Below are 26,950 nucleotides of genomic sequence, written 5' to 3'. Positions count from 1 at the left end.
ATTGATTTGCTTTCGATGCCTTCCTCTTATTTGGAACCAAATGGACAACTTGGTTGTCAACAAGGAGAAGACAAAGAAAGCAAACATATGAGCTACATCCTAATACATCCAATAGCCATGTAGACATCATTGGCACAGAAATGTGGCATCAGATATGTTACAAGTTCAAAATACCATAAGGACTCACTGGTGGCACTGGAACATACGAAACACAAATCTAGAATCAAGGAAGCACTGGATAGAAAAAATAGTTTAAGGTAGAAGTGAAGGGCCTATTTGTTTGCCAAGACAGATAGGTATAATCAAGTAAGCACTTGATAATTAACAGGCCTAGTTGCACAAAGGCATTTACAGTAAGAACACTGAATATATGTAGAAAACCAAGACACCAGCAAAAAACCAACCAGTGCCACCTCCTAGTTCTTTTCATCATCATTGGCCTAACCAGATCTCCAATGCTACAATGTTTCTTGTATACCTCATGTTCAAGCAAGGACCAAACAGTGAAGCGAACAAGAAAAGGCGAGAAAGGAGACCTACGGACCGGATCTATCGCCTCTGTCGTGGCACACAATGGACATAGACACCAGTGCTACCATGCTCCACCAGGAAGCCTGGCTGCCTAGGCTCCAAAAGGATGCCTGAGCCACCACAGCACATCAGGGATCCTCCGCCGTCGTCGCTACCGCAAGTCCAACAGGCACAAATTTGTTTCCACTTGCAGGCGATATCCAATATATATAGGTCAACCTGTAGGGCATCCACACAGAGAATATATACTACTATAAGGACTCCAAAGACATGTCAACACAACCAGGCATCTAGCACAATGGTGAAGATGGTCCATTCCTTGCTCTGGGTCTCAGGTTCGAATCCCAGGTCTCATGGTTTTTTTCAATTAGATTTTATTAAACCCTGGCGACACACAGGGTATAAGTAACATGCAAGCCAGCGGGTCCCATAGATCTGATGGAGATGGAGAAAGATTGGGTCCCACATGTTAGATGGAGAAGGGTCTGCAAGTGACATGCAAGCCATCGGCTCCCATAGGTGGAAGCTCTAGTTTGGTTTTGGTGAATTGATGAAACCCTAAGTGCTAACCTAGTTTATCAAAGTGATTATGAGATAGGTAGCACTACTCCAAGTGATGAAGCAAATGAAGATCATGACATGATGATGGAGATGGCATGGTGATGATCAAATGCTTGGAAAAGAAGAAAGAAAAACAAAAAGCTCAAGGCAAAGGTGAAATTGATAGGAGCTTTTTGGTTTAGTGATCGAGACACTTAGAGAGTATGATCACATTTAGGATCGATAGTTGTACTATTAAGAGGGGTGAAACTCGTATCAAAATGCGATTATCAAAGTGTCACTAGATGCTCTAACTCATTGCATATGCATTTAGGATCTAATGGAGTGCTAACACCCTTGAAAACATTTATGAAAATATGCTAACACATGTGCACAAGGTGATACACTTGGTGGTTGGCACATTTGAGCAAGGGTGGAGAAGTTGGTGAAATGAAGGAGGTTATAGTCACTGAAAAATAGTGACTAGACGTTGGTCACATTGTGACCAGACTCGGGGGAGCAGTGTCCGGTCATTTATAAAAATCAGTGGAGTGCTCGGGCTACTCTCAGCCTGAGACCGAACGTAGGTGACCAGACTCTAGCTGAACACTGTTCAACGTCCGGTCCTACTGATGTGGCAGTGCACAAAAAAAGGGTGTGCAACCAGACACTGAGCGAGTTCGGTTGGGCCTGACCGGACGCATCAGGTTGCAAAAAATTCTCTAAAACCTTACTGGAAACAACCAGACTCTAGTGATGGAGCGTCCGGTCACTTTGAGCAGCGCGTCCGGTCGCAACTTAACACTTGGCGCGAAGTAGACTAGCCATTGCGATCGCGTGGACGAGGTTAAACCGAGGGGCCATGTGGCAAAAAGCTTCTCTAGTAAATTACTCATGGCTTGTGTGATCCTCATCTTCTGTTGGTTGTGCGGCACCCTATTGAGGATTTGGCATGTGATGCCATTTAGCGTGTGAACCTCCAAGTGAGTGAATCGCCACAACAAGGACTATCTTGCCAGCAAGCAAGTGAACCTCAGTAAAAAAAATCATTGTGTCATCATTTGATTCCGAGGTGATTGGTATTTATTGGTATTCATTCTTGTGATTGATTGGTTCATTCCTCGACTCAGCGGTATAACCATCTTGCTCTCTCTCTTTACATTACCACAAACTTGTTGTCAAGCTCTTTAAGCTAGTCATGAGAGCTTGTTAGTTTGGTTAGTGTGGCTCTTTAGTTAGCCTTTGAGAGCACACTAACTTAGTGTAGTGACATAGCCATTGTGTGGATAGAGACTATAGAAACTAGAATTATGGTAGGTGGCTTGCAATTTAGTAGGCTAGCACAACACTCGCTTCGCCTCATATTTGTCTAACCAGTTTGCTAAGTGTTGTTGTAGAAATTTTAATAGGCCATTCAGCCCCCCCTCTAGCCATTAGGACCTTACAAGTGGTATCGGAGCCGTGGTCACCATGATTTGAGGCTAAACAACCTTCGGTGTCAAAATGGCTCAAATCAACAACACCAAGAAGCCACCCCAATTTGATGGCTCCAACTATCCCTATTGGAAGGCTAAGATGACAATATATATCATGTCAATCAATAGGAAGGTTTGGAATGTGGTGGAGACCAAGATTGAGATTGATGATGAAAAGGCTCCCACCGCTGTCGAAGAGATGCTACTCCAAAATAATGACATTGCTCTTAGTGCCATCCATGATGCTTTGGATGAGAGAATATTTGAGCAAATCAAGAACATTGAGAGAGCTCATGAGGCATGGAAGAAGTTGGAGGAATCATTTGAGGGCACTGAAGCCGTGAAGGGTGCAAGGCATACATTCTCAAGGAGAAGTTTGCAAGCTTCAAGATGAAGGAGGATGAGAGTGTGTCAGAGATGTTTCATATGCTTCAAGTGCTTGTCAACAATCTCAAAGCACTTGGAGAAGAGGTGAAGGACAAGGACTTCTTCCATAAGTTCTTTGAGATGCTTACCGTCAAGATTTGGCACATTGGTCACTATTCTAGTGAGGAGTGGTTTGGACACCATGACATCAAACCAAGTGTTGGGAGATATAATGACCGATGATACATATAGAGATGATGATGAGAAGGAAGAAAAGAAGGAGAAGAAAGATGGGAAGAAGAAGAGTGTGGCATTCAAGGCCACATCATCCAAAGGCAAGGCAAAGCAAGAATCATCAAGTGAAGATGAAGACTTGAGCTTTGATGAGATGGATGATGAGAAGATGGCTCTCTTTGTTAAGAGATTTGGCAAGTTCATAATGAAGAAGGGCTACCATGCTAGAAGAAAGAAGTCTTCATCTAAGAACAAGGAAGAGTCAAGAAGGTGCTTCAATTGCAGAAGCAAAGATCATCTTGTTGCTCAATGCCCATACAATAGTGACAATGATGATGATAAGAAGAACAAGAAGATGGACAAGAAGGAAAAGAAAGAGAAGAAGGACAAGATAACCTTCAAGAAGAAGAAGAAGGGTGGTTCATATGTGGTCACTTGGGATAGTGATGCTTCCTCAAGTGATGATGATGATAGTGATGATGATAAGACTACCAAGAAGAAGGCACTTGCAAGCATTGCTATCAATGAGAAGCCTTCTCTCTTCAACACTCCATCATGCTTCATGGCTAAGGCCACTAAGGTACAAATTTGTGATGATGGAAGTGATGAGGAACATGATAGTGAAAATGAAAGTGATAGTGATGATGATGAACCAACTAAGGATGAACTACTTGACATGCTAGATGATGCTAAAGAACACTTTGACATTAAGAGAAGGGAATGCAAAAGCTTGCGTAAGGAACTAAAAGCCCTTAAGCAAGCCTTTGATGAGCTCAATGCATCTCATGAGAGGCTAGAGGAAGCACATGAGAAGCTTGGTAGGGCTCACAAGAAGCTTGAAAAAGCTCATTCCTCGTTGCTCGATGAGCAAAATAAGAAGAAGCATGTTGAGACATGTAATGTAGGCTTAACTTGTGATTTAACTGATGAATCATTCTATAAGCCTATCATTGTTGCTCCCACTAACCCTTCTTGTAGCACTTCCACTTCCACCTCATCTAGTAGTGATGGTTTCATATATGATGCCTCACTAATGGTTGAGAATGAGACCCTCAAGGAGGTCAATGAGCTCACTCACACCTTGGCTAAGGCCTATGGGGGTGAGGACCACTTGCTTATGTGCTTGGGTAGCCAAAGAGCTTCTCTCTATAAAGAGGAATTGGGCTATACCCCCAAGAAAGGCAAGGCAACCTTTGCTCCTCACAAGACTAGTTTTGTGAAGAGCAATGGTCGGTTTTGCACTAGTTGCAAAGAAGTTGGTCATAAAGAGCATGAGTGCAAGAACAAGAGCAAAAATGCTAATGTATCCTCAATTAAGATTAATTCTTTCTATGTGCTTACTAAAGGTACAAATGGTGTAAAGGCTAAGTTCATCGGTGCACCATGGATGGGCTCAAAGAAGAAAGCTATAACACCCTAAAATTTGCCTCTTTTGAAAATAGGTTTAAAATTATTTATTTCTGAATTTTGTGCACATGAAATATAGGAAAATAAAAAAATTTCATTAAATTAAAATTTATCATAAGGCATAGCAACATGGATGTGCATACATGCCGGTGCATTTGTTTCTTTGTATTGTGTGGATTTGATTCAAATTGGAAATATTCAAAATTTCTTTTGCAAATAAAATTAAAAATGGCTTTGAAGTAAAAGAAAAGAAAGGAAAGAGAATTAGAAAATAAAAGAATTTAAAAAGGTGTAAAATTTATTTTTGGAAAACTTACCAAAATTTTTCAGTTTACTTTGAATTGAAAGTATATTTTAAATAATATTTAAATTTGGTTTTGATTCAAGGTTCAAATGAATTTAAAACCCATTTGAAAAAGTATTAGGAAAATCAAATTTGGAAAAAAAATTGCGCAAGCCTTGCCTTTTGGCCCATGGTTTTCTTCAACCTGGCCTTCTCCTCCCCGCCCGAAGGTCTGCTCCTCTCCCTCCGCTCGGCCCAGCTCGGTCGTTTCCTTTCCCCAGCCCAGCTCCGCTCCACTGGTTCTCCTGCAGCGGCCTGTCTAGCGGCCCAAACCGCAGCCCAGCACCGACGCACTGTCTCCCCGCACCCATGCTCTCTCTGACAGCTACCCTCTTCCTTTCTCTTTTGCTGATAGGTGGGCCCCGTCCATCAGGCCTTTCTTCTACCTTCTGTGACCCACGCGGACTCCACTGCCGCCGGCCGTGTCGGCCCCGCCCACGTCTCCCTCCGCTTGCCGTGCCTCCCAAGGCTCTAGGGCCTTAAATACAGGATGCCTATGCCCGCCGCCTCGACCCTAAGCTCTTGCATTGTAGCCACCTTCACCGAGCCGCCGCCTGTGCCCTAAGCTACACTACCGTGAGCTCCACTCCACCCAACCACGCTCGAGGCCGCCACCGCGCCGTCACAGCTTCCCCTGAACCATCCATCAAGCTTGCCTCAAGCTTCTCTTGCTCCCCATAGTCCTCCCGTGCCCTATGGTAATCGGGAGCGTCGAAGCCAACGTCGCCGGTGAGGTTCGGCCATGGCACCGTCGTCTAGGTACTGTTTCGGCGGTCAGCTCTTCCCTTCTCCGCTCTCAACCGTCCGATTCGAAATCAAGAGTCATGATTAGAACGTACCCCCTTCGTTGGCTCTTTTGCAAAAATCCCAATACAATTATTTGAATCTTAACCAGTGGTCCAAAGCGCAATCACAGATTATGTTTTCTTCTTTGGGAAGCATAGTTGCTTCGGTTTAGATCCAAAATACGTTTTCACTTATTTACATATTTGCCACTGATTTTGTTTTAGCCATAACTTCTTCGTTTTAACTACGATTTGATCCGTTCAACTTGCGTTAGGTTCGTAATTTCACAATCTACATGTTCATACTACAATTAGATATGTTTTCAACTTTTAAAATTCGAGGTTAGATTTAATCTATTATTTTAATAAAGGAAATCTTGTTTATTTCATATCTTCTACGTTTTAGCTCCGTTTTGACCCATTCAAGTTACGTTAGATTCATAGCAACTAGATCTACGCATTTGTAATAGTGTCTATCATATTACTATTTCTGAAATTTTATGGTTTAAATCATATCATGATTAATAATTATGCAACTAGATTTTATAAATAAAATATGATTTGTTTCACTTTTGTTTTATGATTCAAATCTAAATTTGAATTGATTCAATTTATATTATTTATAAAATATCTTATGTATGAATTTATATAGTTAAAATAAAAAAGCCTATAGTTTTCTTTTCCACGTATAAAGCAAATCTCTCAGTAGTTGTATCTTTTCAACCGTAGCTCCGATTAGAGTGCTTCTTTGCGACTGTGTGTTCGTAGCGATGCATAGAATCGTGTTTCAAACTCTTTTACTTATTTTTATATGATTGGTGTATTGTTCTAATTTAGTGCTATTGTTTGCTTCGTGTATAATTGTATGGATGCTTGTGTGGTGCTTTATGATTACGTCCAGTCGGTGAGATATACATGGTGCTCAAGAAGAAGAAGAACGTTGAAGATTAAAGCTTACCGAAGGATCGGTGTTTAAGGCAAGTATAGCATGGGATCTTCCTTGTTGTCCAATACACCTTTAATCATTTAATTCATACTACATGTGTCTACCTTGGCTACCACTAAGGATTTCCTAGTACTTTGTACCTTGTACCTTGACACCTATGGGGTACTGCATTGGGTAGTATGATGCTAGTGCTCAACTGAAGTCATGATCTTGTAACTTGACTAATGGTATATGCAATAAACACTAAAAGATGTTTTTTAGCAACATGGAACAAGGGGGCTAGAGCATTGGGCTATTTTATGGTGCTCTAGATTCCTCTCCCTAATGACTTATCTATAAGTGATCATCCGGGACTTACAGTACAACTGTGAGGGCGATATGGCTCTGGCTTTAGCTCAGTATGAGGACCTTTTCTAGCTTGTTAGTGGTTACCTTTATTGGCGTAAGAATGGCTTGACGAATCGAGTATAGTGCAGCCTCTGTCCCCTTGAGTATAGGCTACGCGTCATTGTGCCATTGGGAAGGGGGCTCTACATCTATTTGCTGAGTGAATCTAATGGCCCTAACTTGTTAGATGAACCTTTGAAAGGCTTTATAGTGAACCCTACCGACCTTCCTTGGTAGTGGGTCAAGAGGCTAATCACCTCGGGTGAAAGGGTAAATCACGACTCATAGTGAAAGTGTACAACCTCTGTAGAGTGTAAAACTGGTATATCAGCCGTGCTCACGGTCACGAGCGGCCTTGGAACATTTACGGAATAGATGATCACTAATGGTTAATGATGATGAACACTAATGATACTGATGATAAAGATGCTCACTAATGAATACTGTTTATGCTATTCATTATTTATGTTTACCTGATCATGTGTTTATGGGTTATGATAACTTTGTTGCCACCATATTGATAAAATCAAGATGCAACAAAAGCTAATCGCAATTAAACCAGTGTCAGCCTTTTGAGCCTCATGAACCCCATGTTATATTTGTTGAGTACGACATGTACTTATGCTTGCTTTTTTCAATTATTTGGATGAAAAACCTAGATGGGTACCATATTGCTAGAGTTTGGAGGAATTAGGCTTGTGATCAACCAGTCAGTTGTCCCTGTGGAAGTGGAGTCTTCACCTGAAGATCAGAGTTATCTTTCCGCTATCTATACTCAGAGGTTATATTCCTTATACTAATACACTATGTATTTAAGCATTGTCTATTGATATTACCTTTATTTGTAGCTATATATGAGATTTGACTTCCTAGGCTCACATATGGTGTGTATCTTGTTTTTTCCTTAAAATCGGGTGCTATAAAGTGGTATCAGAGCTTATTTTAAAGTCTTTGGTCTCATCTTCACTCCTTGATTTGATATGCTTTTAGAACTGTCCCTCACCACCTTCTTGCGTAATCTAAAGATGAGTCTTAGGATTGTTACCCCTAGTACAATGAGGACGATGGTATTGCAAGTTGAGTTAATGATTGAGTTATGCACCTTTATTGCTTGTTGAGTTGTCATTATGCTTATAATTGTTTTGAATCTTTGTAATGATTGCAATGATCTTGTTGGGTGTTCCCATAATTTCATTTAGTTTATAGGCCTAAGCTATAAGGATTAATGAAATAAATAGTTAGGTTATGGTTTTCTTCTGTTCCCCTATCCTGTCTTATCGGAGCACCTTGTATTCTTTGGCTTATATCTCTAATTTTCTATGATAAAAAATCATGAGAAAATTCTGGACAATAGTAGATTTCAATATCTTTCTTTGAGAGCAAGAATCAGCCTAATAGCTATTTTGGTTATGGAGATATGAAAATCACAAGGTGATGCATCTGCGCTGTTTTGAACCTAGAGCAGTTTCTGTTGTGCACTATCTTCGACCACCTAAACTGCAGAATTTGGAAAAGTGTTCTATAAGGAAGTTGTGGATAATTTGATAAGCTTTCCACTGATATAAGCTACAACTTCATTGGATTAACGGAATGAGAGATACAGCTGTTCTACTGCAATGCTGTTTCTCTACTCGCGAGGAATTCTAGATTTCTTGTTCTTGCCCATATACAAGAGTATCAATAGGATGACAGAACGTCTTGATACTAGTTAGTTCATCTGGAAGAAGGTGCAAGCTACCCTTCTTGTGTCCCCTAGTTTATATTTTCTTAAGGGGGTAGCCAAGTTGAAGAATTTGTAAGATGAAGAATCCTACGTTCTAGTTTACGCACCGGAAGCATGGTGGTACCCAAAGATGTGAGAGAAACTCATAGTTCCAATAAGGTTTGGTTAAAGGATCAAGGAAGGTTTAACCAAGATCATCAAGATATTGATAGAGCTACTGGAGAAGCTTATAAGTTAGTTTGGATCAAGAAACCTCAGGTAAGTGTTTGAATGGAATCCAAGAAGAGGTAGGAGTAAAACCTAAGTATTAGCTTTGTCAGATCAGGACAAGAGTTTTATCTCTATAATGATGTATCTTGTCAAGGTGTGGGATGTGTTCGTATACAAGAAGAAAAGTGGTGGCTTGTTCATTAAGTCAACTAAGGAAGTGTGAGTTGAACTACCTAACATGTTATCTGGAGTTATCCATTATGGAGCATGGAAGTAATATCTTCTTGGGATAAAAGTGACATCTAAGTGGATCACAAGAATCTACAGGATATCTTCACTAAGATGGTCTTGAGCTTGTGATATCCTCGTTGGAATGATATTGATTATGACTTGGAAAAGTGCTATCACCTGGAGAAATAGAAGTCGCAGCCAATGACCTTAGCAACGGAGAATTGTGTTAAGAAGGTTCGGGTGACACCAAGGACTAAGAATTGTATATCAAGTTCGAGCAATTTAACAGGAATCATTAATGTTTTGAAGATTGATAGTAGAATTTCCTTCTGACCAAGAAATTCGTAAGGCTCCGTTGGAAGGCGAACATATGAACGAAGAGGTCTAATAAGTATGGACTAAAAAGGAAAGGTGGCCTAGTGATTGGAGTTACCTGAGTATTGTTTGAAGTATTTGTCAAAATCTTGGAATTAGTTAGGCAAATTACTTGGAGTAAGGGCAACAGGTATGCAAAGTAAAGTGGATCTTTATCGAGATGATGGAACTGCACGAGGAAGTAAAGAAGAATCCAAGGACAGAGTATTCCCATCTCTTATTCGACGTCTTCCGAATCTTGAGGACAAGATTCATCTTAAGGGGGTAGAATTGTAACACCCTAAAATTTGCCTCTTTTAAAAATAGGTTTAAAATGATTTATTTCTGAATTTTGTGCACATGAAATATAGGAAAATAAAAAAATCATTAAATTAAAATTTATCATAAGGCATAGCAACATGGATGTGCATACATGTCGGTGCATTTGTTTCTTTGTATTGTGTGGATTTTATTCAAATTGGAAATATTCAAAATTTCTTTTGCAAATAAAATTAAAAATGGCTTTCAAGTAAAAGAAAAGAAAGGAAAGAGAATTAGAAAATAAAAGAATTTAAAAAGGTGTAAAATTTATTTTTGGAAAACTTACCAAATTTTTTCAGTTTACTTTGAATTGAAAGTATATTTTAAATAATATTTAAATTTGGTTTTGATTCAAGGTTCAAATGAATTTAAAACCCATTTGAAAAAGTATTAGGAAAATCAAATTTGGAAAAAAATTGTGCAAGCCTTGCCTTTTGGCCCACGGTTTTATTCAGCCTGGCATTCTCCTCCCCGCATGAAGGCCTGCTCCTCTCCCTCCGCTCAGGCCCAGCTCGGCCGTTTCCTTTCCCCGGCCTAGCTCCACTCCCCTAGTTCTCCCGTAGCGGCCCGTCTAGCGGCAAAAGCCACAGCCTAACACCGACGCGCCGTCTCCCTGTGCCCGTGCTCCCTCTAACAGCTGCCCTCTTCCTTTCTCTTTCGCTGATAGGTGGGCCCCGTCCATCAGGCCTTTCGTCTACCTTTCGTGACCGACGCGGACTCCACCGCCGCCGGCCATGTCCGCCCTGCCCATGTCTCCCTCCGCTTGTCGTGCCTCCCAAGGCTCCGGGGCCTTAAATACCGGATGCTCATGCCCGCCGCCTCCACCCTAAGCTCCTACGTTGCAGCCACCTTCACCGAGCCGCCGCTTGTACCCTAAGCCACTCTACCGCAAGCTCCACTCCGCCCAACCGCGCCCGAGGCCGCCACCGCGCCATCACAGCTTCCCCCGAACCATCCATTGAGCTTGCCTCGAGCTTCTCTTGCTCCCCGTAGTCCTTCCGTGCCCTGTGGTAACCGGGAGCGTCGAAGCCGACGTCGCCGGCGAGGTCCGACCATGGCGCCACCGTCTAGGTACTATTTCAACGATCAGCTCTTCCCTTCTCCGCTCTTAGTTGTCCGACTCGAAATAAAGAGTCCAGATTAGAACGTACCCCTTCGTTGGCTCTTTTGCAAAAATCCCCTTACAATTATTTGAATCTTAACCCACGGTTCAAAGCGTAATCACATATTACATTTTTTTCTTTGGAAAGCATAGTTGCTTCAGTTTAGATCCAAAATATATTTTCACTTATTTACATATTTGCCACTGATTTTGTTTTAGCCATAACATCTTCGTTTTAACTCTGATTTGATCTGTTCAACTTGCATTAGCTTCATAATTTCATAATCTACATGTTCATACTACTATTAGATATGTTTTCAACTTTTAAAATTCAAGGTTATATTTAATCTATGATTTAAATAAAGGAAATCTTGTTTATTTCATATTTTCTGTGTTTTAGCTCCGTTTTGACTCATTCAAGTTGCGTTAGATTCATAGCAACGAGATCTACGCATTAGTAACAGTGTATATCATATTACTATATCTGAAATTTTATGGTTTAAATCATATCATGATTAATAATTATGTAACTGGATTTTATAAATAAAATATGATTTGTTTCACTTTAGTTTTATGATTCAAATCTAAATTTGACTTGATTCAATTAAAATAAATGAAGCCTATAGTTTTGTTTTCCACGTATAAAGCAAATCTCTCGGTAGTTGTATCTTTTCAAGCGTAGCTCCGATTAGAGTGCTTCTTTGCGACTATGGGTTCATAGCAATGCGTAGAATCATGTTTCAAACTCTTTTACTTATTTTTCTATGATTGGTGTACTATTCTAATTTAGTTCTATTGTTTGCTTTGTGTATAATTGTATGGATGCTTGTGTGGTGCTTTATGATTACATCCAGTTGGTGAGATATACGTGGTGATCATGAAGATGAAGAACGTTGAAGATTAAAGCACAATGTGATTGGAACTAAATGGGTCTTTAGAAACAAGCAAGATCAAGATGGGATAGTAGTAAGGAACAAAGCAAGATTGGTAGCACAAGGCTATACACAAATTGAAGGTCTTAACTTTGGAGAAACATATGCCCCGGTTGCAAGATTGAAAGCAATTAGAATCTTACTAGCCTATGCTTGTGCCCACAACATCAAACTCTATCAAATGGATGTCAAGAGTGCATTTCTCAATGGTTACATAAATGAAGAAGTATATGTTGAGCAACCTCCTAGTTTTGAAGATGACAAGAAGCTCGACCATGTGTACAAGTTGAAGAAGACATTATATGGCTTGAAGCAAGCACCTAGAGCATGGTATGAGAGATTGAGGGACTTCCTAATATCTAAAGGGTTCATGATGGGCAAGGTTAACACCACTTTTTTCACCAAGAAGATTGGCAAAGACTTTTTTGTGTTGCAAATCTATGTTGATGACATCATATTTGTATCAACCAATCAAGACTTTTGTGAAGAGTTTGGAAAGATGATGGCTAATGAGTTTGAAATGTCCATGATTGGAGAGTTAAGTTACTTCCTTGGTCTTCAAATCAAGCAATTGAAGAATGGTACATTTGTGAGTCAAGGCAAGTACATCAAAGACATGCTCAAGAAGTTTGGCATGAGTGATAGCAAAGCCATTAGTACACCAATGGGAACAAATGGCAACTTGGATAGTGATGCAAGTGACAATATGGTGGATCAAAAATTGTATCGGTCTATGATTGGAAGCCTATTCTATGTGACCGCATCAAGGTCGGATGTCATGTTTAGTGTATGTATGTGTGCAAGATTTCAAGCCTCACCAAGAGAAAGTCATTTGAAGGCTACAAAGAAAATATTGAGGTACTTGAAGCATACACAAAATGTTGGTTTGTGGTATCCCAAAGGAGCAAAGTTTGAGCTAGTTGGTTACTCCGACTCGGATTATGCGGGATGCAAGGTTGAAAGGAAGAGCACGTCGGGCACATATCAATTGTTGGAAAGATCACTTGTCTCATGGTCATCAAAGAAGCAAAATAGTGTTGCATTATCAACCGCCGAAGCTGAATACATATCCACCGGTAGTTGTTGTGCACAAATACTTTGGATGAAGGCCACTTTGAGTGACTTTGGAATCAAGTTCAGGAGAGTGCCATTGCTATGTGACAATGAGAGTGCAATCAAGTTAACCAACAATCCGGTTCAACATGCAAGAACAAAGCACATTGATGTCCACTACCATTTCATAAGAGATCACCAATAAAAAGGGGACATTTGCATTGAGAGTGTAGGCACTGAAGATCAACTTGCCGATATATTAACCAAGCCATTGGATGAGAAAATGTTTTGCAAGCTAAGGAATGAGTTGAACATATTAGATTTCTCAAATATGTGTTGATGCACCCCCACTTATATGACATGCCTCTCCTTCGAGCAATCCAAGGTAAAAGTTGATGGGCATGGCATACATCCTTGCTAAGGACATATTTAGTGCATCTAGACATCTTTCATATTTAAGAGGCTCATTCATCAAAATCAAATGATTTTGATGTTTGTATGGTACCACTATTGCTTCTATGCTTGACTTGATCTAGTGGTAGCATATGACACGTTTGTGGGCTTGTAAACCTAGTGTTTGATCTAGAAAATGAGGTCTAAGTGTTTAACTCAACATGGTACAAGATAACCCATATTTGGAGGTGTGAAGAAGCTTGTCCTTGGATCAAACCGAGTTAAATATCTTTGGCAAATGATCTAGATTGGACCAAATTTGGGAAGATGATCCTCACCCTATTGATTGACATTGATAATCTCAACCTATTTAAAATTAAACCTTTGTAGTCATTGATGACAAAGGGGGAGAAATAGTGTACAAAGATAGTGAAAAGATAACAAAGGGAGAGAAATTGACATAGGGGGAGAGATATGACAAAGTAAGGGATCAATTAAAATTTTGAGCATACAAGTAGGGGAGCAAGCTCATAAACCTAGTGGATGCATTTGAATGTGCATTTCATATGTTTGCTTGCATGGCACAAGTTTTAAATTTCAATATCCATGCTTGTATGGTGAATGCTGGTTGTAGGTTTGAATGATAAAATGAAAAACTAGTATGCATAGGTTAAGTAACTAGACTCATGCTCCTATTATCAAAACTAGACCCTTGCTTCTAATGTTGATCTCATGGGGTATTCTAGTTTTTGTGTATGTCTAGTTATTAATGGTACTAAGGATGGTATATTGGTGCACTCTGATTGGTATCACGCTTCAAAGGACCATCTTTTATACCTTAGCATCATTTGGTAGACATTGTCTCCTACATTTCCTATCTAAGCATATGTGCAAGCTACAATCCAAACTCTTAGCACATATGTAGAGGGAGCAATTGCTACCATTTGGGGTTCATAAAACTTGTCCATATCCTTTTACACATGGTAAATATGCTTGAGCAAGCAATATGGATTTAATTGAATTTCAATTCATATCTTTGTGAAAGGGTTGTCATCAATTACCAAAAAGGGGAAGATTGATAGCTCTAGTTTGGTTTTGGTGAATTGATGAAACCCTAAGTGCTAACCTAGTTTATCAAAGTGATTATAAGATAGGTAGCACTACTCCAAGTGATGAAGCAAATGAAGATCATGACATGATGATGGTGATGGCATGGTGATGATCAAATGCTTGGACTTGGAAAAGAAGAAAGAAAAACAAAAAGCTCAAGGCACAGGTGAAATTGATAGTAACTTTTTGGTTTAGTGATCGAGACACTTAGAGAGTGTGATCACATTTAGGATCGATAGCCATACTATTAAGAGGGGTGAAACTCATATCGAAATACGGTTATCAAAGTGCCACTAGATGCTCTAACTCATTGCATATGCATTTAGGATCTAATAGAGTGCTAACACCCTTGAAAACATTTGTGAAAATATGCTAACACATGTGCACAAGGTGATACACTTGGTGGTTGGCATATTTGAGCAAGGGTGGAGAAGTTGGTGAAATGAAGGAGGTGATAGTCACTGAAAAACAGTGACCAAACGCTGGTCACGTGGTGACCGAACTCGGGGGAGCAGCGTCCGGTCATTTATAAAAATCAGTGGAGTGCTCGAGCTACTCTCGGCCTGAGACCAGACGTAGGTGACCGGACTCTGGCTGAACATTGTTCAGCGTCCGGTCCTACTGATGTGGCGGTGCACAGAAAAAAGGGTGTGTGACCAGATGCTGAGCGAGTCCGGTCGGGCGTGACTGGACACGTCCGGTCGCGAAAAACCATCTCTAGAACCTTACTGAAAATGACTGGACTCCAGCGTTGGAGCGTTCGGTCACTTTGAGCAGCGCATCCGATCGCAACTTAACACGTGGCGTGAAGCAGACTAGCCGTTTAGATCATGTGGATGAGGTTAAACCGAGGGGCCACATGGCATGCATCGCGCGACCGAACGCTGGGTGGCATGCGTTCGGTTGCCCCGACCTACGCATTCGGTCGGTGCACAGTAGGGTGCTCTATGAGCCCAACGGCTCTATTTTGTTGGGGACTCTATTTAAAGACGTGTGGCCGGCTCTAGCTCACTCTCCTGGCCATTTGCATTGACATAGCAATCTTGTGAGCTTAGCCAAAGCCCTCCCACTCATCTCCATCATTGATTCATCATCATTATGAGATTGAGAGTGAATCCAAGTGCATTGCTTGAGTGTTTGCATCTAGAGGCACTTGGTGTTCGTGTTTCGCTGTAGGATTCGCTTGTTACTCTTGGTAGTTTCCGCGACCTAGATGGCTTGGAGCAGCGAGGATCGTCGAGCGGAGGTTGGTGATTGTCTTCGGCTCCAATCGTGGTAATTGTGAGGGGTTCTTGACCTTTCCTCGACAGAGAGCCAAAAGGTTCTCTAGTAAATTGCTCGTGGCTTGTGTGATCCTCATCTTGTGTTGGTTGTGTGGCACCCTATTGAGGGTTTGGCATGTGATGCCAAATAGCACGTGAACCTCCAAGTGAGTGATTCGCCACGAGGACTAGCTTGCCGACAAGCAAGTGAACCTCGGTAAAAAATTATTGTGTCATCATTTGATTCCAAGGTGATTGGTATTCATTGGTATTCATTCTTGTGATTGATTGGTTCATTGCTTGACTCGGCGGTATGACCATCTTGCTCTCTCTCTTTACATTACCGCAAACTAGTTGTCAAGCTCTTTAGTGTAGCTAGTCGTGAGAGCTTATTAGTTTGGTTAGTGTGGCTCTTTAGTTAGCCTTTGAGAGCACACTAACTTAGTGTAGTAACATAGCCATTGTGTGGATAGAGACTATAAAAACTAGAATTATGGTAGGTGGCTTGCAATTTAGTAGGCTAGCGCAACACTCGCTTTGCCTCATATTTGTCTAACCGGTTTGCTAAGTGTTGTTGTAGAAATTTTAATAGGCTATTCACCCCCCTCTAGCCATTAGGACCTTACAATAGGTTGGATGGAGATGGAGAAAGGTCCTACAAGTACACGTAACATGCAAGCCATCGGGTCCCACAGGTCGAATGGAGATGGAGAAAGGTGCCGTCGGGTCCCACAGGTCGGATGGAGAAGGGTCCACAAGTACAAGTGACACGCAAGCCGTTGGGTCCCACAGGTCGGATGGAGATGGAGAAAGGCCCCACAGGTACACGTGACACGTAAGCCGTCGGGTCCCACAAGTCGGATGGAGAAGGGCCCCACAGGTACACGTCGCATGGAGAAAGGATCGAGCGGAGACTTTTATGATGAATTGTAAGCGTCACAGATGAGTAACTGCAGGTGCCACAGGTACATGTCGGATGGAGAAAGTACCGTGTGGAGATCTATGACGAAGCGCCATTCGTTACAGATCGAAAATTGTTCATCACAGATGTGTAATTAGTTCAATGACAAAGCCATGTTCGTCACAGTATTAAACAAGATCGTCATAAATGAGTCGCACGAGTGATCTGTGATGAACCATATGCTCTTCTATGACGTTTCTTGTGACAATATCTGATTTCATCATAGAAAGGGAGGGTTTGAGGATCGTCACCACTGATCTATGATGAAATGGAAATATTCGTCATAAAAAGCGATCTTCTATGACAGTTTCAGAATCGTCATTAAAATTTTCATAATAAAAGTGGATATTTCTAGTAGTGGCACCATTGAGGCCACGTGCCATGCTCTGGCATAGTTCCGCACTCCCGAGTGGTGGGACGAAAGCTCCGCCCATGGTCACTTCGACCCCTTGGCATTCAGGGCCAGGATTCAGCTGGCTTCCTACCCTAGGCATTTTCGACCATCGACGCACTTCTCTAAGTACGACGGTGAGACCAACTCGGACCACTGGCTTGAGGACTATGGCCTCGCCATGAGGGCCGGGGGGTCAGACGATGATTTCACCTCAGACGATGATTTCACCGTGCAGTACCTTCTCCTGCTCCTGTCGAGCTCGACGAGAGCTTGGCTTGAGTAGCTCATGCTGGCAGCATCCGCAGCTAGGGCAATCTCCACTCTGTCTTCGTGGGTAACTTCCAAGGTACATACACCTAGCCTAGAAACTCATGGGACCGTGTAATTACAGGCTGAGGACCGATGAGACCCTCTAGGAGTACATCCAGCGCTTCTCCAAGAAGCACAACGAGCTCCCCAATGCCGACGTGATCAACGCCTTCAACTGTGGTACGACCTATGAGGCACTCATCCACGCACTTGGGTGAGAGAACCCACACATGACATAGGAGCTCCTGGACGTCGCCACCAAGTACGCCACGGGCGAAGAGGACGTCCAGGCCAACATCAGCGGCAAGGCCAAGGCTACCGGCCACCTCAGCGGTAGTGATGGTGGCGATGACCCTGCCTTGGCCTGGTGTCACCGTGATAAGAGAGCTAGGGTCAAGAAGTGTTGCGGGGAGGAGATGGTGGACGCGGCCAACCATGCCATCAGGCCTCAGCCCTGTGGGCAGGGTGCGCGCCCTAAGCACTTTGAGAAGGTGCTCGAGGCGCCTACCCGTTACATGTGGGGTAGGCGAAGCATGTCCTAAAGAACTGCACCATCGCTAGGGGCTACATCCACAGCACCCTTGGCCAACAGGGCAAGGCCTAGAAGCCTACCCCAAAGGCCGGCAAGCCAACAGGGCGGCGCCTAAGTGGAGGACATCGAGTTCTCTGAGGCCGAGCAGTGCCTGATCTTTGGGGGCTCCTAGGCATATGAGTCCTACCAGCAGTGCAGCATCACCGAGCAGGAAGTGAATGTCGTCCACACCCTCGCCGTCCGGACATGGCTACGGTGGTCACAGATGGCCATCACTTTCGATCAGGGGATCACCCTAACCACGTTCCTCATCAGGGACGTTGCCCGCTCATGGTCAGCCTGATCATGGGCACCACGTGCCCCTCCAAGGTGCTAATGGACGGAGGTAGTGGCCTCAACATCCTCTATGCTAGCACCCTTGAAGGGATGGGCATCCCGTGGAGCAGCCTGTGCTCTAGTAGGGCGTCGTTTTATGGGATCATCCAGTGGAAGGAGGACGTGTCCCTCAAGCGCATCTGGCTCAATGTCACCTTTGGCCAATCGGACAACTTCTAGAAGGAGCCGCTCACCTTCGAGGTGGTGGACTTCCCCGCACGTCCTCCTCGGCCGGCCATGCTTCACCAAGTTCATGGTTGTCCCTAGCTACACCTACTTGAAGCTAAAGATGCTAGGCCCGAATGGGGTCATCACCGTCGAGGGCAGCTTTGAGCAAGCCTACTACTATGAGCAAGACTACGTCGCCCAAGCAGCCGCACTGTCCACCCCCCTATGGTCCAGCCAGCTCTAGCCACGATGGAGGAAGGGCTTCTATTGGTATTTCTTAACGTCTACAAAAGTTAATCCACAAGCGTATGAAATTACAGTTGTAGCTTTCACCCCAAAGTATTCAGGGTATCATATTTCCACAGGGAATGGAGGTATTTCTTCTAGCTAATTCATCCAAGGACAACACAAGGACAGCTGGTGAGGGTAGAGAAGGATTCCTATGGCTTAGGGTCTAAGGATAGATAAACTCTACTCCTACTTGCTTACTTCGGGCGTCGGCTTACACCTGGTCTACCAAGCGATATCGGCCTCCAGCTCTATGCCATACCCGGACATGGGGGATTACGAGACATGGACAGGGCTGCCATCACTTGCCACCTACCCCTCAACTGTGGAGTAAGAGGCAAACGAAGCTAGCCTCTAGCCTAGACACTATGTCTATGCTATAGACTACTACTCTAGTGTCGATCATGGTTATCCGTCTTTATCAAGGCCCTCTACTAGCGTATTCGCTACAAGAGTGGACGATCATCCCGCAAGTAAATAAAAGTATAGCTTAACTAATTAAAAGACTTTTATAACCAAAAGAACCACGAACACTTACTAAGATACCCGTCGAGGTACAAAGTGTGTATTTGTCGAGGTACAAGCGGGGGAAGGCTACCGACAAGTCCAACACTTCTTCCCTGAACTCTCCCTCACATTTCTCCTTACTACTTTTCTAGAGCTAGCTAGGGCCTAAGCCCATGGAGTGGTGATGCTCTTGCTCTTGCTTTGCTCTTCTTGTCTCTTGTGTGTTGTTGTGAGAATGGGAGCCTCCCTCCTCCTTCCAGACCCACGTGTCAGCCCCTCAAGCTGGCCTCCATCGCCACCAAGAAGCGTCCAAGCTGACATAACCTGACACTCGGTGTGTCAGAACAGAGCAGCCAGACGACGCCTAGAGCTTCTTCGGCTCCACGACATCACCACGGTCCACACGATGACGCTGCAAGACCCTCCTGGACTCCGGCACATGTAGAACATAGGCTCAACTCCCCAAAACCGCCATGTACCCGACCTACCTCAATATATAAGAGGAAGGTCGGATCCTAAGAGGGGGAGGATGATTCCACGCAGATCATTCGAGTCCTCACCGTTCAGCTCAAGCTCTGCACCGAGAGTAGAGCAACCCAAAGAGGGGCATCGAGAGCTCCTCCACCGCACCCGTCGTCTTCCTCCTCTCCGACGAGGGGGAAGGCTCCACTAGCGGCAAGGTGTCCATAGGATCAGCACCGAGCGATCTCCTACCAAATCTCTCTCTTTCTCCCTTACACTCTGTTGTAACCCCCAGATTTTGGGTGCTCTTGAGTATAAGGATCATCAGCTGCTGGACATAGGGCACCGATAGCCCAAACTAGGATAAATCGTTGCGTCCCCTCTGTGATTCTCGTGTTCTTGAGTCCACACGAGCCACCAGAGACATGCACTCTGACACTACGATGAACAACAATGCTTGTCGTAGTTTCGACCCGGCGACACTAGCAGAGAATGTGTCTGGTTGAGAAATATGACACATCATATTCGCAAGATATGCAATTTACTTTCAGAAAAGGAAGCTCCAACGGTTATACATGAAGACAATACGGCTTGCATAACTCAATTGAAAGATGGGTACATAAAAGGAGATAGAGTGAAACACATCTCGCCAAAGTTTTTCTTCACTCATGATCTTCAAAAGGATGGTATTATAACAGTCCAACAAATTCGTTCAAGTGAGAATCTAGCAGATTTGTTCACAAAGGCACTCCCTACTTCAGTATTCAAGAAATTGGCACTTGGTATTGGATTGCGACGGGTGAAAGACATCAAGTGATGTTGTCATCAGGGGGAGTGAATATGTGTGTAATCTTTTTTCCCTGTCCATGTTTTTTTTCCACAGGGTTTTTCCTTGGCAAGGTTTTTAACGAGGCATGCTAATTCACCTGTTAATGGACATCCAAGGGGGAGTATTATGAAATATTGATGTGGATGTCCATAACCCTTATACGATCAAAGCTACAATCTTCTACTTCAATGGCGTAACTCTCCTAGAATCAATTCTTGTAACTTCATCTCACATGTATGGCTATATATAGGAGGGCTTATGTATTAGAAAGAAGATAAGAGAAAAGAGAATGGCTCATTCTCTTTCTCTCTAAATTTGTTCTCCACATTCTTACATACATATTCTTGATAGTCAAACTAGCTATTATATAACCGTTTTGTTTTTTTTTTCTCAATAGAGGCAATATTAAAAGAGACAGATAACCAAACAGTTCTTTCAGTATAAAAGGCAGCTCTCAGGCCATGTTCATTTTTTAATTACATCCAGTAGGCACGAGGGGAGCTTGAGCAAAGTGCCCACAAATCAAAACTTCACCATCAGATCTATGCAAGTGGTTTTAAGTTTCAGTCATAACTAGATCATATCCCGTGCGTTGCTATAAAAAACTAGAAGATACCCTGCACATCACTGTGGAAATCACAAAGAACTTAGAATTAAGTTAGGACTTATATTTAGTTGAATGAAGAGATTAAATGAATTTTAGTGCATAGTGTGGTATGCCAACGTAGACAAATAAATGCATATTAGTGAATGATGTGGATTGCTAACGTAAATAGCTCGCATGAATAGAACAATGCTATAATTGTATACGCTAGTGTATGTCGAGATGCAATTTTAGTGAGGTTTTAAAATTATAAGATATATAGATATAGACATATAGATAAGACACAAGAGAAATCAGCACCTGGCCCGTATCTTGTAAATATGAATTGCAAACACAAAGGAAGAACACACAAAGCAGACAATATGAAGTCCAAAAACTCGTGTTAAACAAATACATACTGCAGCTTTCCATCTCCCAGTATTTTTGGTAGCCCCATGATTTTCGCTCACTGAAGCAAACGCTGTGTGACCAGGTGCCTAATAGGCCAAGACTACAGCTTCCAAGAACTTGTATTTTACAAACTATCCATCCACCTTGAGTGAACTCAGCCGTCTTGTTCTTTGATCAAGCTCAGCCATGACAACAGTCTCCTGCTTTTTCCTTTCCTTTGTGATTGTGTTTGTTGTCATTGAACCAATCTTGTCAAACGCGAACTGGAAAAGGAAGGGTTTAAGATCGTCAACCAATGTTTACAGATTATATTCATTGTGATTTTGCTAGAAACCTGTCTTCTTTCTTTTTTTCTAATTTTTTATCTAGTGCTATAAGATATTTGCATAGACTAGAAAGCAATGTATCACTTCCTACACCAAATTTGTTGGTACAACAATACAAAAGAGTATGAGAAAATTCCTTCTATGCCATTGGAATTTATACCTCTCTCTTCAATGCCATTAAAAAATATATCATCCCTTCTATGCCATTGTTCTTATTTTTTTATCTCCGTTTTGTGCCATTGCCGTTAGATTATATGCAAAATCTCAGTTGCTGCCATCTGCCACGTGGTTGTGCCTCCTCACTGGCACAAAGAAGAAGAGGTCTCTCCTCACGATGGCGCCTCTTCGCAGCTCGTCGTGGCAGTGCATCCTCGCGATCCGTTGTCGGCGCCTAGGAAGGAGTAGAACGCCAGTATGATTGCCAAGGGATGAGAGGAGTTGGTGTCGCCCCTCTGTGTCTGCCTCCTTGCGGCCATGGCACCGCTCAAGGGCGGCCATGGAGCTTAAAGTCTTGGATCCAGTGATGGCGTCGTGGCAGCACAGTGGTTAAAACCTTTGCATGGCCCACCTTTCGCTGTGCCCGTGCCCTTACCTGCGCTGCCCCGCGTGCACGTGTTGCTCCCTGCACTGAGCTGCCTCTTCTCCGCCATCCTACTGCACCGCACACTGCGACCGCATGCGTCTACAGTCTGCAATCAGACCCAGCCGCCTGCAGCAGCTGCTCGCTGCGTGCCAGCGATGTGGCCTGTGCCACCTGCTGCTGTCCACACCACCCATGTACTCCCAGATGCACGCCGCGTCGAGGAACTCAGAGAGCACGACCATGTAGGCAGCACCGCCGCACGCCACGTGGTGCGTGGGGAGGAATAGCATTCGGGGCAACTCCGTGAACGCCGGCACAGCAAATAGCAGGCTATATGTCCGTGCCGAAGTGGCTCCAGAAGTTGGGCACAGCCTCGCCGCCAGTGCGGCACGGAACAACATAGAAGTTCTACTGTGATGCGCTCTAATGCATGGTGGTGGCCAGGAGCCCACGATGTCCAGGGACACCCTGACTTACTCACAAAGTAGACTGTGTTGTCCTCGCCGCCCCTATGCTTCGCTCTCTATGACGTGTTCCTTCTTGACTTACAGCACTGCTTTTCCCTTCTCTGTCTAGCAGTATCTAACTATGGAAACATCCTGTTGTAGCTATGCTCTATGCTCTCTGAACTTCTTTGACTAATCCGTGTTTTCATTTTCAGGGATGCACGTTAGTTAATGGGGAATAGGCAGAGAGATGAGGTCGGCGTCCACCTAAATGGCATAGAGGGGAGGAGAAAAATAGAACTAATGGCACTCAAGAGAAGCTATATTTTTCAATGGCAATGGGTATAAATTTCAATGGCATAGAAGGAATTTTCTCAAAGATTATGAATATATCAGCAAAGGATAGAACTATGAAATAACAGTGAAGAAGATTTACTGTCAGGAGTTCATCAGGGTCATATAGATGATGTGTGGTTGTTTGCAAAATATCAATCACATCACCGATATGTTGGATGTGTAGTAGATCATCTTCTCGCATCTGCAAATTTGGTGGACATAAGTAATGTGAAAGGAAAAGAAAGTAATCTTTAGCTGATATAGGCTGGGGAGTCAGGACACATGAAGTATATAAGAGGCTTCATGAGGTACCTTGAAAATTGCGAGAGCAACATGGAACAAAACCTTGGCTCCTTCATTGAATAAAACATCCCATACCCGAAGTGTTGTCTGCTCACATCAATGAAAAGAAGTGTGAAAATAAAACTTCAAATGATTATGAGCAAATCAGACAGGGGACAACATAAATATTGATACTGATGGAACTTTTGTGTAACCTCTGAAGGCAGGCTCTTTGAGAAGAGGCACAAAAACCATTCTGTAGCAACAAGTGAAACATCAAACCCCATTGCTTCAAGATGAGCAGCAATCCTACATCAATGCCCATTAAAATACAGTAAGAAATCATGGCCTGATGGTTTCGGATTTATATTGGTTAGTGGTGGCATGTCAAAAACATAAAGGGAAAGAAATACCTTGGACACTTCTTAGCCAGGAGATCTTTGAACACCCTCTGCTCGACATGGCATCCAGAAAGAGTGTCAGTATAGCAATCACTGACAAGTACATTCTCAAGGAGTACAGCAAGCATCCAAAATGCATCCTCCTCTGTCTTCATCACAAGCAACAAGAGTGCAGCTACATAGTTTAGACCCTGCAGCCGATGCAGTTAGTGATGGATGTGCTTAATGATATAATCTGATTTTATAATCTGGCACTATGCTAACCTGGCAGTATCCAACTTCTGAATCACGGAATGAGTACCCCACAAGTACTCGTCGCAGAGATGCCTGACCCTTGTCACTGTTCAACCAAGGATGACAAGGGAAAGTGCGAGGAAGATCCTGTAAAATCCCTATCATTAGTATTACTATTACTATTACTATCAACATAATTGTATCGAAACAAGAAAATTATAAAATGAAACACCCACATTTGTAGCGAATTGAATTTATGCAGATGCAGTCTCTTTAGGTTCTTTTGATGGAGTTAATTTTCTGGCATAACAGAGTAAACTAGTGACAATACTTAAGATTTACCAACACAAACTACAGTATGAAAGGACCATCTTTCTATTTTAAACTTGAATAGTGACCACAAAGAAACATGGGTTCTATATGCTGCAAGATAAGAAAGCATCAATCTCCACATAACAAGTCCATTACATCTTCACAAAACTCACATGATCAATTTGCCTTGTGGCTGGCGTGGTCTTCCCCTCAGTAGCACGAATTAGCTCATCATAGTATGTTTCTGGTACTGTTGACCGTTTCTTGGCTGCTCCTGACACAGATAACCAAACCTTTGGCCTCAGCACCGGAGGCACACCTTTCCTGATCAACCTCCTCAATGTAATTGTATTAGTGAGCACTGACAACTTGAGTGATGTGACACTGATCACCCCCTCATTTGAAGAAATCTTTGGTTGGAGGTACCAATTTGCACCCTTGCTTGCCTCCAGCGCCCACCACACCCTGCCTTGCTCCCTGATCCTCTCCCTCACCTCGTTCAGCACATTGACATCATCCACATTGCCCTCCACCATGAACCCGCACAGGTCCTCAAACTTGACAGACATGAGGTGTACATTGAACAAACTCTTCTTGCCTGTGCTGTACCTAATGGTATGGGTGTTGGTGGGCATCGACGCGGTGGGCGTGTTCCGTAATGTCCTCCTCCAGGAGTTGAAATCATCTGCCACGTCCCTGGTTTGGATCCCAAACATGTTCTTCTGCACAAATTTCACCTCCTCTTTTTGCCAGGCTTCTTCTCCACCTATCTATTTGCTAATAACCTACTCCAAAAGAAAACCTGTGTAACATATCTACCAATCTACACCCAAATCTTTCCTCCCCTCTTCTTAGATGTTCCTTGCGTTCTTGGTTTCCTTCGTAATCCTGGACCCCTACAACCATTTGAAAAATAAAACCCGGAATTTATCGCATTTCGTATTAAACGACGAGCAATCAGGACAAGAACTCCCGAGAAAGAAAGCAGCTAGTTGAAGAAAATGCAAATCACCTGCCGACTGCAAGAACCCTCACAGATCTTTCCTGCTCTGCTGATTTATTGACCAAGAACCAAGAAGAGGAGCGGATCGGCTCGGTCGGTGCTGCTCGCTCTTGTAGATTGGAAGCGAAGGCAACACCGACGGCCGCAGATTGGGAGCAGCGACGACGACGACGACCAGCTGCGGCAACGGCTAAAAATGGGATGGCTCCTTGCTCCCTGCCCCTATTTGAACCCTATTTTGGGAGGCCTGATGGCTCTGATTGAAGTCGGATCAGGAGCTCCATTTTCATCACCAGCGTTATCGAATGGCGAAAGATTTTGATAGTATTTTGAGGTTCTCGCAAATCGCAATGGTGGATTGGTAGCGGCAGCTTTCTTGCCAATTTGGTGAAACGGCGGAGCTTGGGATACGGATTTATTCTTGTTGTGACCGTGTCAGCAACTCTTGCTATCCAACTTTTTAATATGGTTGCACTAAAGACGTGACCATATTGAATAGGACAAATAGGTCCTTTTACATGCCGTATCCTATGACTCGTTTTTTGGAATGACAATGCACTAACTCACCAAATTAGGTGTTCTACAGATGAAATAGGTATTTTGCAGATAAAATTGAAACCACGAGTTCAAACACGCGAAATAAAAGGTCATCTTGATTATGCTGTAGCTTTGGTTTGTATCTAGCACAATACCTCGCTTGTTCAAAAAGAAAAAAAAGAAAATAAACGAAAATGAGATTATGCGACGAAATATTATGTTACAAAAGAAGTACAATCTATAAATTTGTGTATCCTCTCGTTTGTTCGATGACTGTCGTAGCACAGAAGCCTGCTTGAGCCATTTGCAAAATATCTTTTAGCCTAAACATAAATACAAAGTGTATAAAAGAGGCTCAGTGATGACGTTTAATTAGGTCACACACTCGATAAGGAGCTAGAACCCTCGATTTAGGGCCTAGCTGATTTTTAGATCGGCCAGCGCCTAGGGGATGTTGAAAGCTCTAGTTTGGTTTTGGTTAATTGATGAAACCCTAAGTGCTAACCTAGTTTATCAAGATGATCATGAGATAGGTAGCACTACTCCAAGTGATGAAGCAATGACGAAGATCATGACATTGGTGATAATTAAATGCTTGAACTTGAAAAAGAAGAAAGAGAAAAACAAAAGGCTCAAGGCAAAGGTATAAAATATAGGAGCTATTTTGTTTTAGTGATCAAAACACTTAGTGAGTGTGATCACATTTAGGATAGATAGTCGTACTATTAAGATGAGTGAAACTCGTATCGAAATGAGGTTATCAAAGTGCCACTAGATGCTCTAATTCATTGCATATGCCTTTAGGATCTAGTGGAGTGCCAACAACCTTGAAAATATTTATGAAAATATGCTAACACATGTGCACAAGGTGATACACCTGATGGTTGGCATATTTGAGCAAGGGTGAAGAAGATTGAGTCGAAGAGGAGTTAGTCGTGCTGGTTATAGAGTGACCGGACACGTCCG

At 42.9% G+C, this 26,950-nt stretch overlaps 1 protein-coding gene across 1 annotated transcript; it reads right to left on the bottom strand.

Annotated features, from left to right (window-relative positions):
• Positions 1-21,444: 21,444 nt before the first annotated feature.
• LOC136500837 (uncharacterized) lies at positions 21,445-25,876 on the bottom strand. Its single transcript, XM_066496291.1, has 8 exons — positions 25,457-25,876; positions 24,618-25,340; positions 24,163-24,279; positions 23,911-24,089; positions 23,713-23,806; positions 23,528-23,605; positions 23,316-23,417; positions 21,445-21,787 (listed from the first exon to the last, which is right to left on the bottom strand). Exons 2-8 carry the CDS (start codon positions 25,158-25,160, stop codon positions 21,656-21,658), a joined length of 1,245 nt encoding a protein of 414 aa, XP_066352388.1. The 5' UTR covers positions 25,161-25,340; positions 25,457-25,876; the 3' UTR covers positions 21,445-21,655.
• Between the last annotated feature and the right edge of the window lie 1,074 nt (positions 25,877-26,950).

This window comes from Miscanthus floridulus, chromosome 13 (genome assembly GCF_019320115.1).
Source record: "Miscanthus floridulus cultivar M001 chromosome 13, ASM1932011v1, whole genome shotgun sequence".
NCBI lineage: Eukaryota > Viridiplantae > Streptophyta > Magnoliopsida > Poales > Poaceae > Miscanthus > Miscanthus floridulus.
Note: the sequence above shows the minus strand (reverse complement) of the source record. Positions and strands in the feature narration are given on the sequence as shown.

Bases quoted from the DNA above. Each gene is read 5' to 3' on its own strand.
- LOC136500837 (XM_066496291.1), bottom strand. From the start codon at position 25,160: ATGTTTGGGATCCAAACCAGGGACGTGGCAGATGATTTCAACTCCTGG. The intron at 23,606-23,712 runs GTTACACAAAAG...TGATGTGAGCAG, and splicing joins CAAAGAGCCTGCCTTCAGAG to ACAACACTTCGGGTATGGGA. The intron at 21,788-23,315 runs GTAAATCTTCTT...TTCCTTTTCCAG, and splicing joins ACCCTGATGAACTCCTGACA to TTCGCGTTTGACAAGATTGG.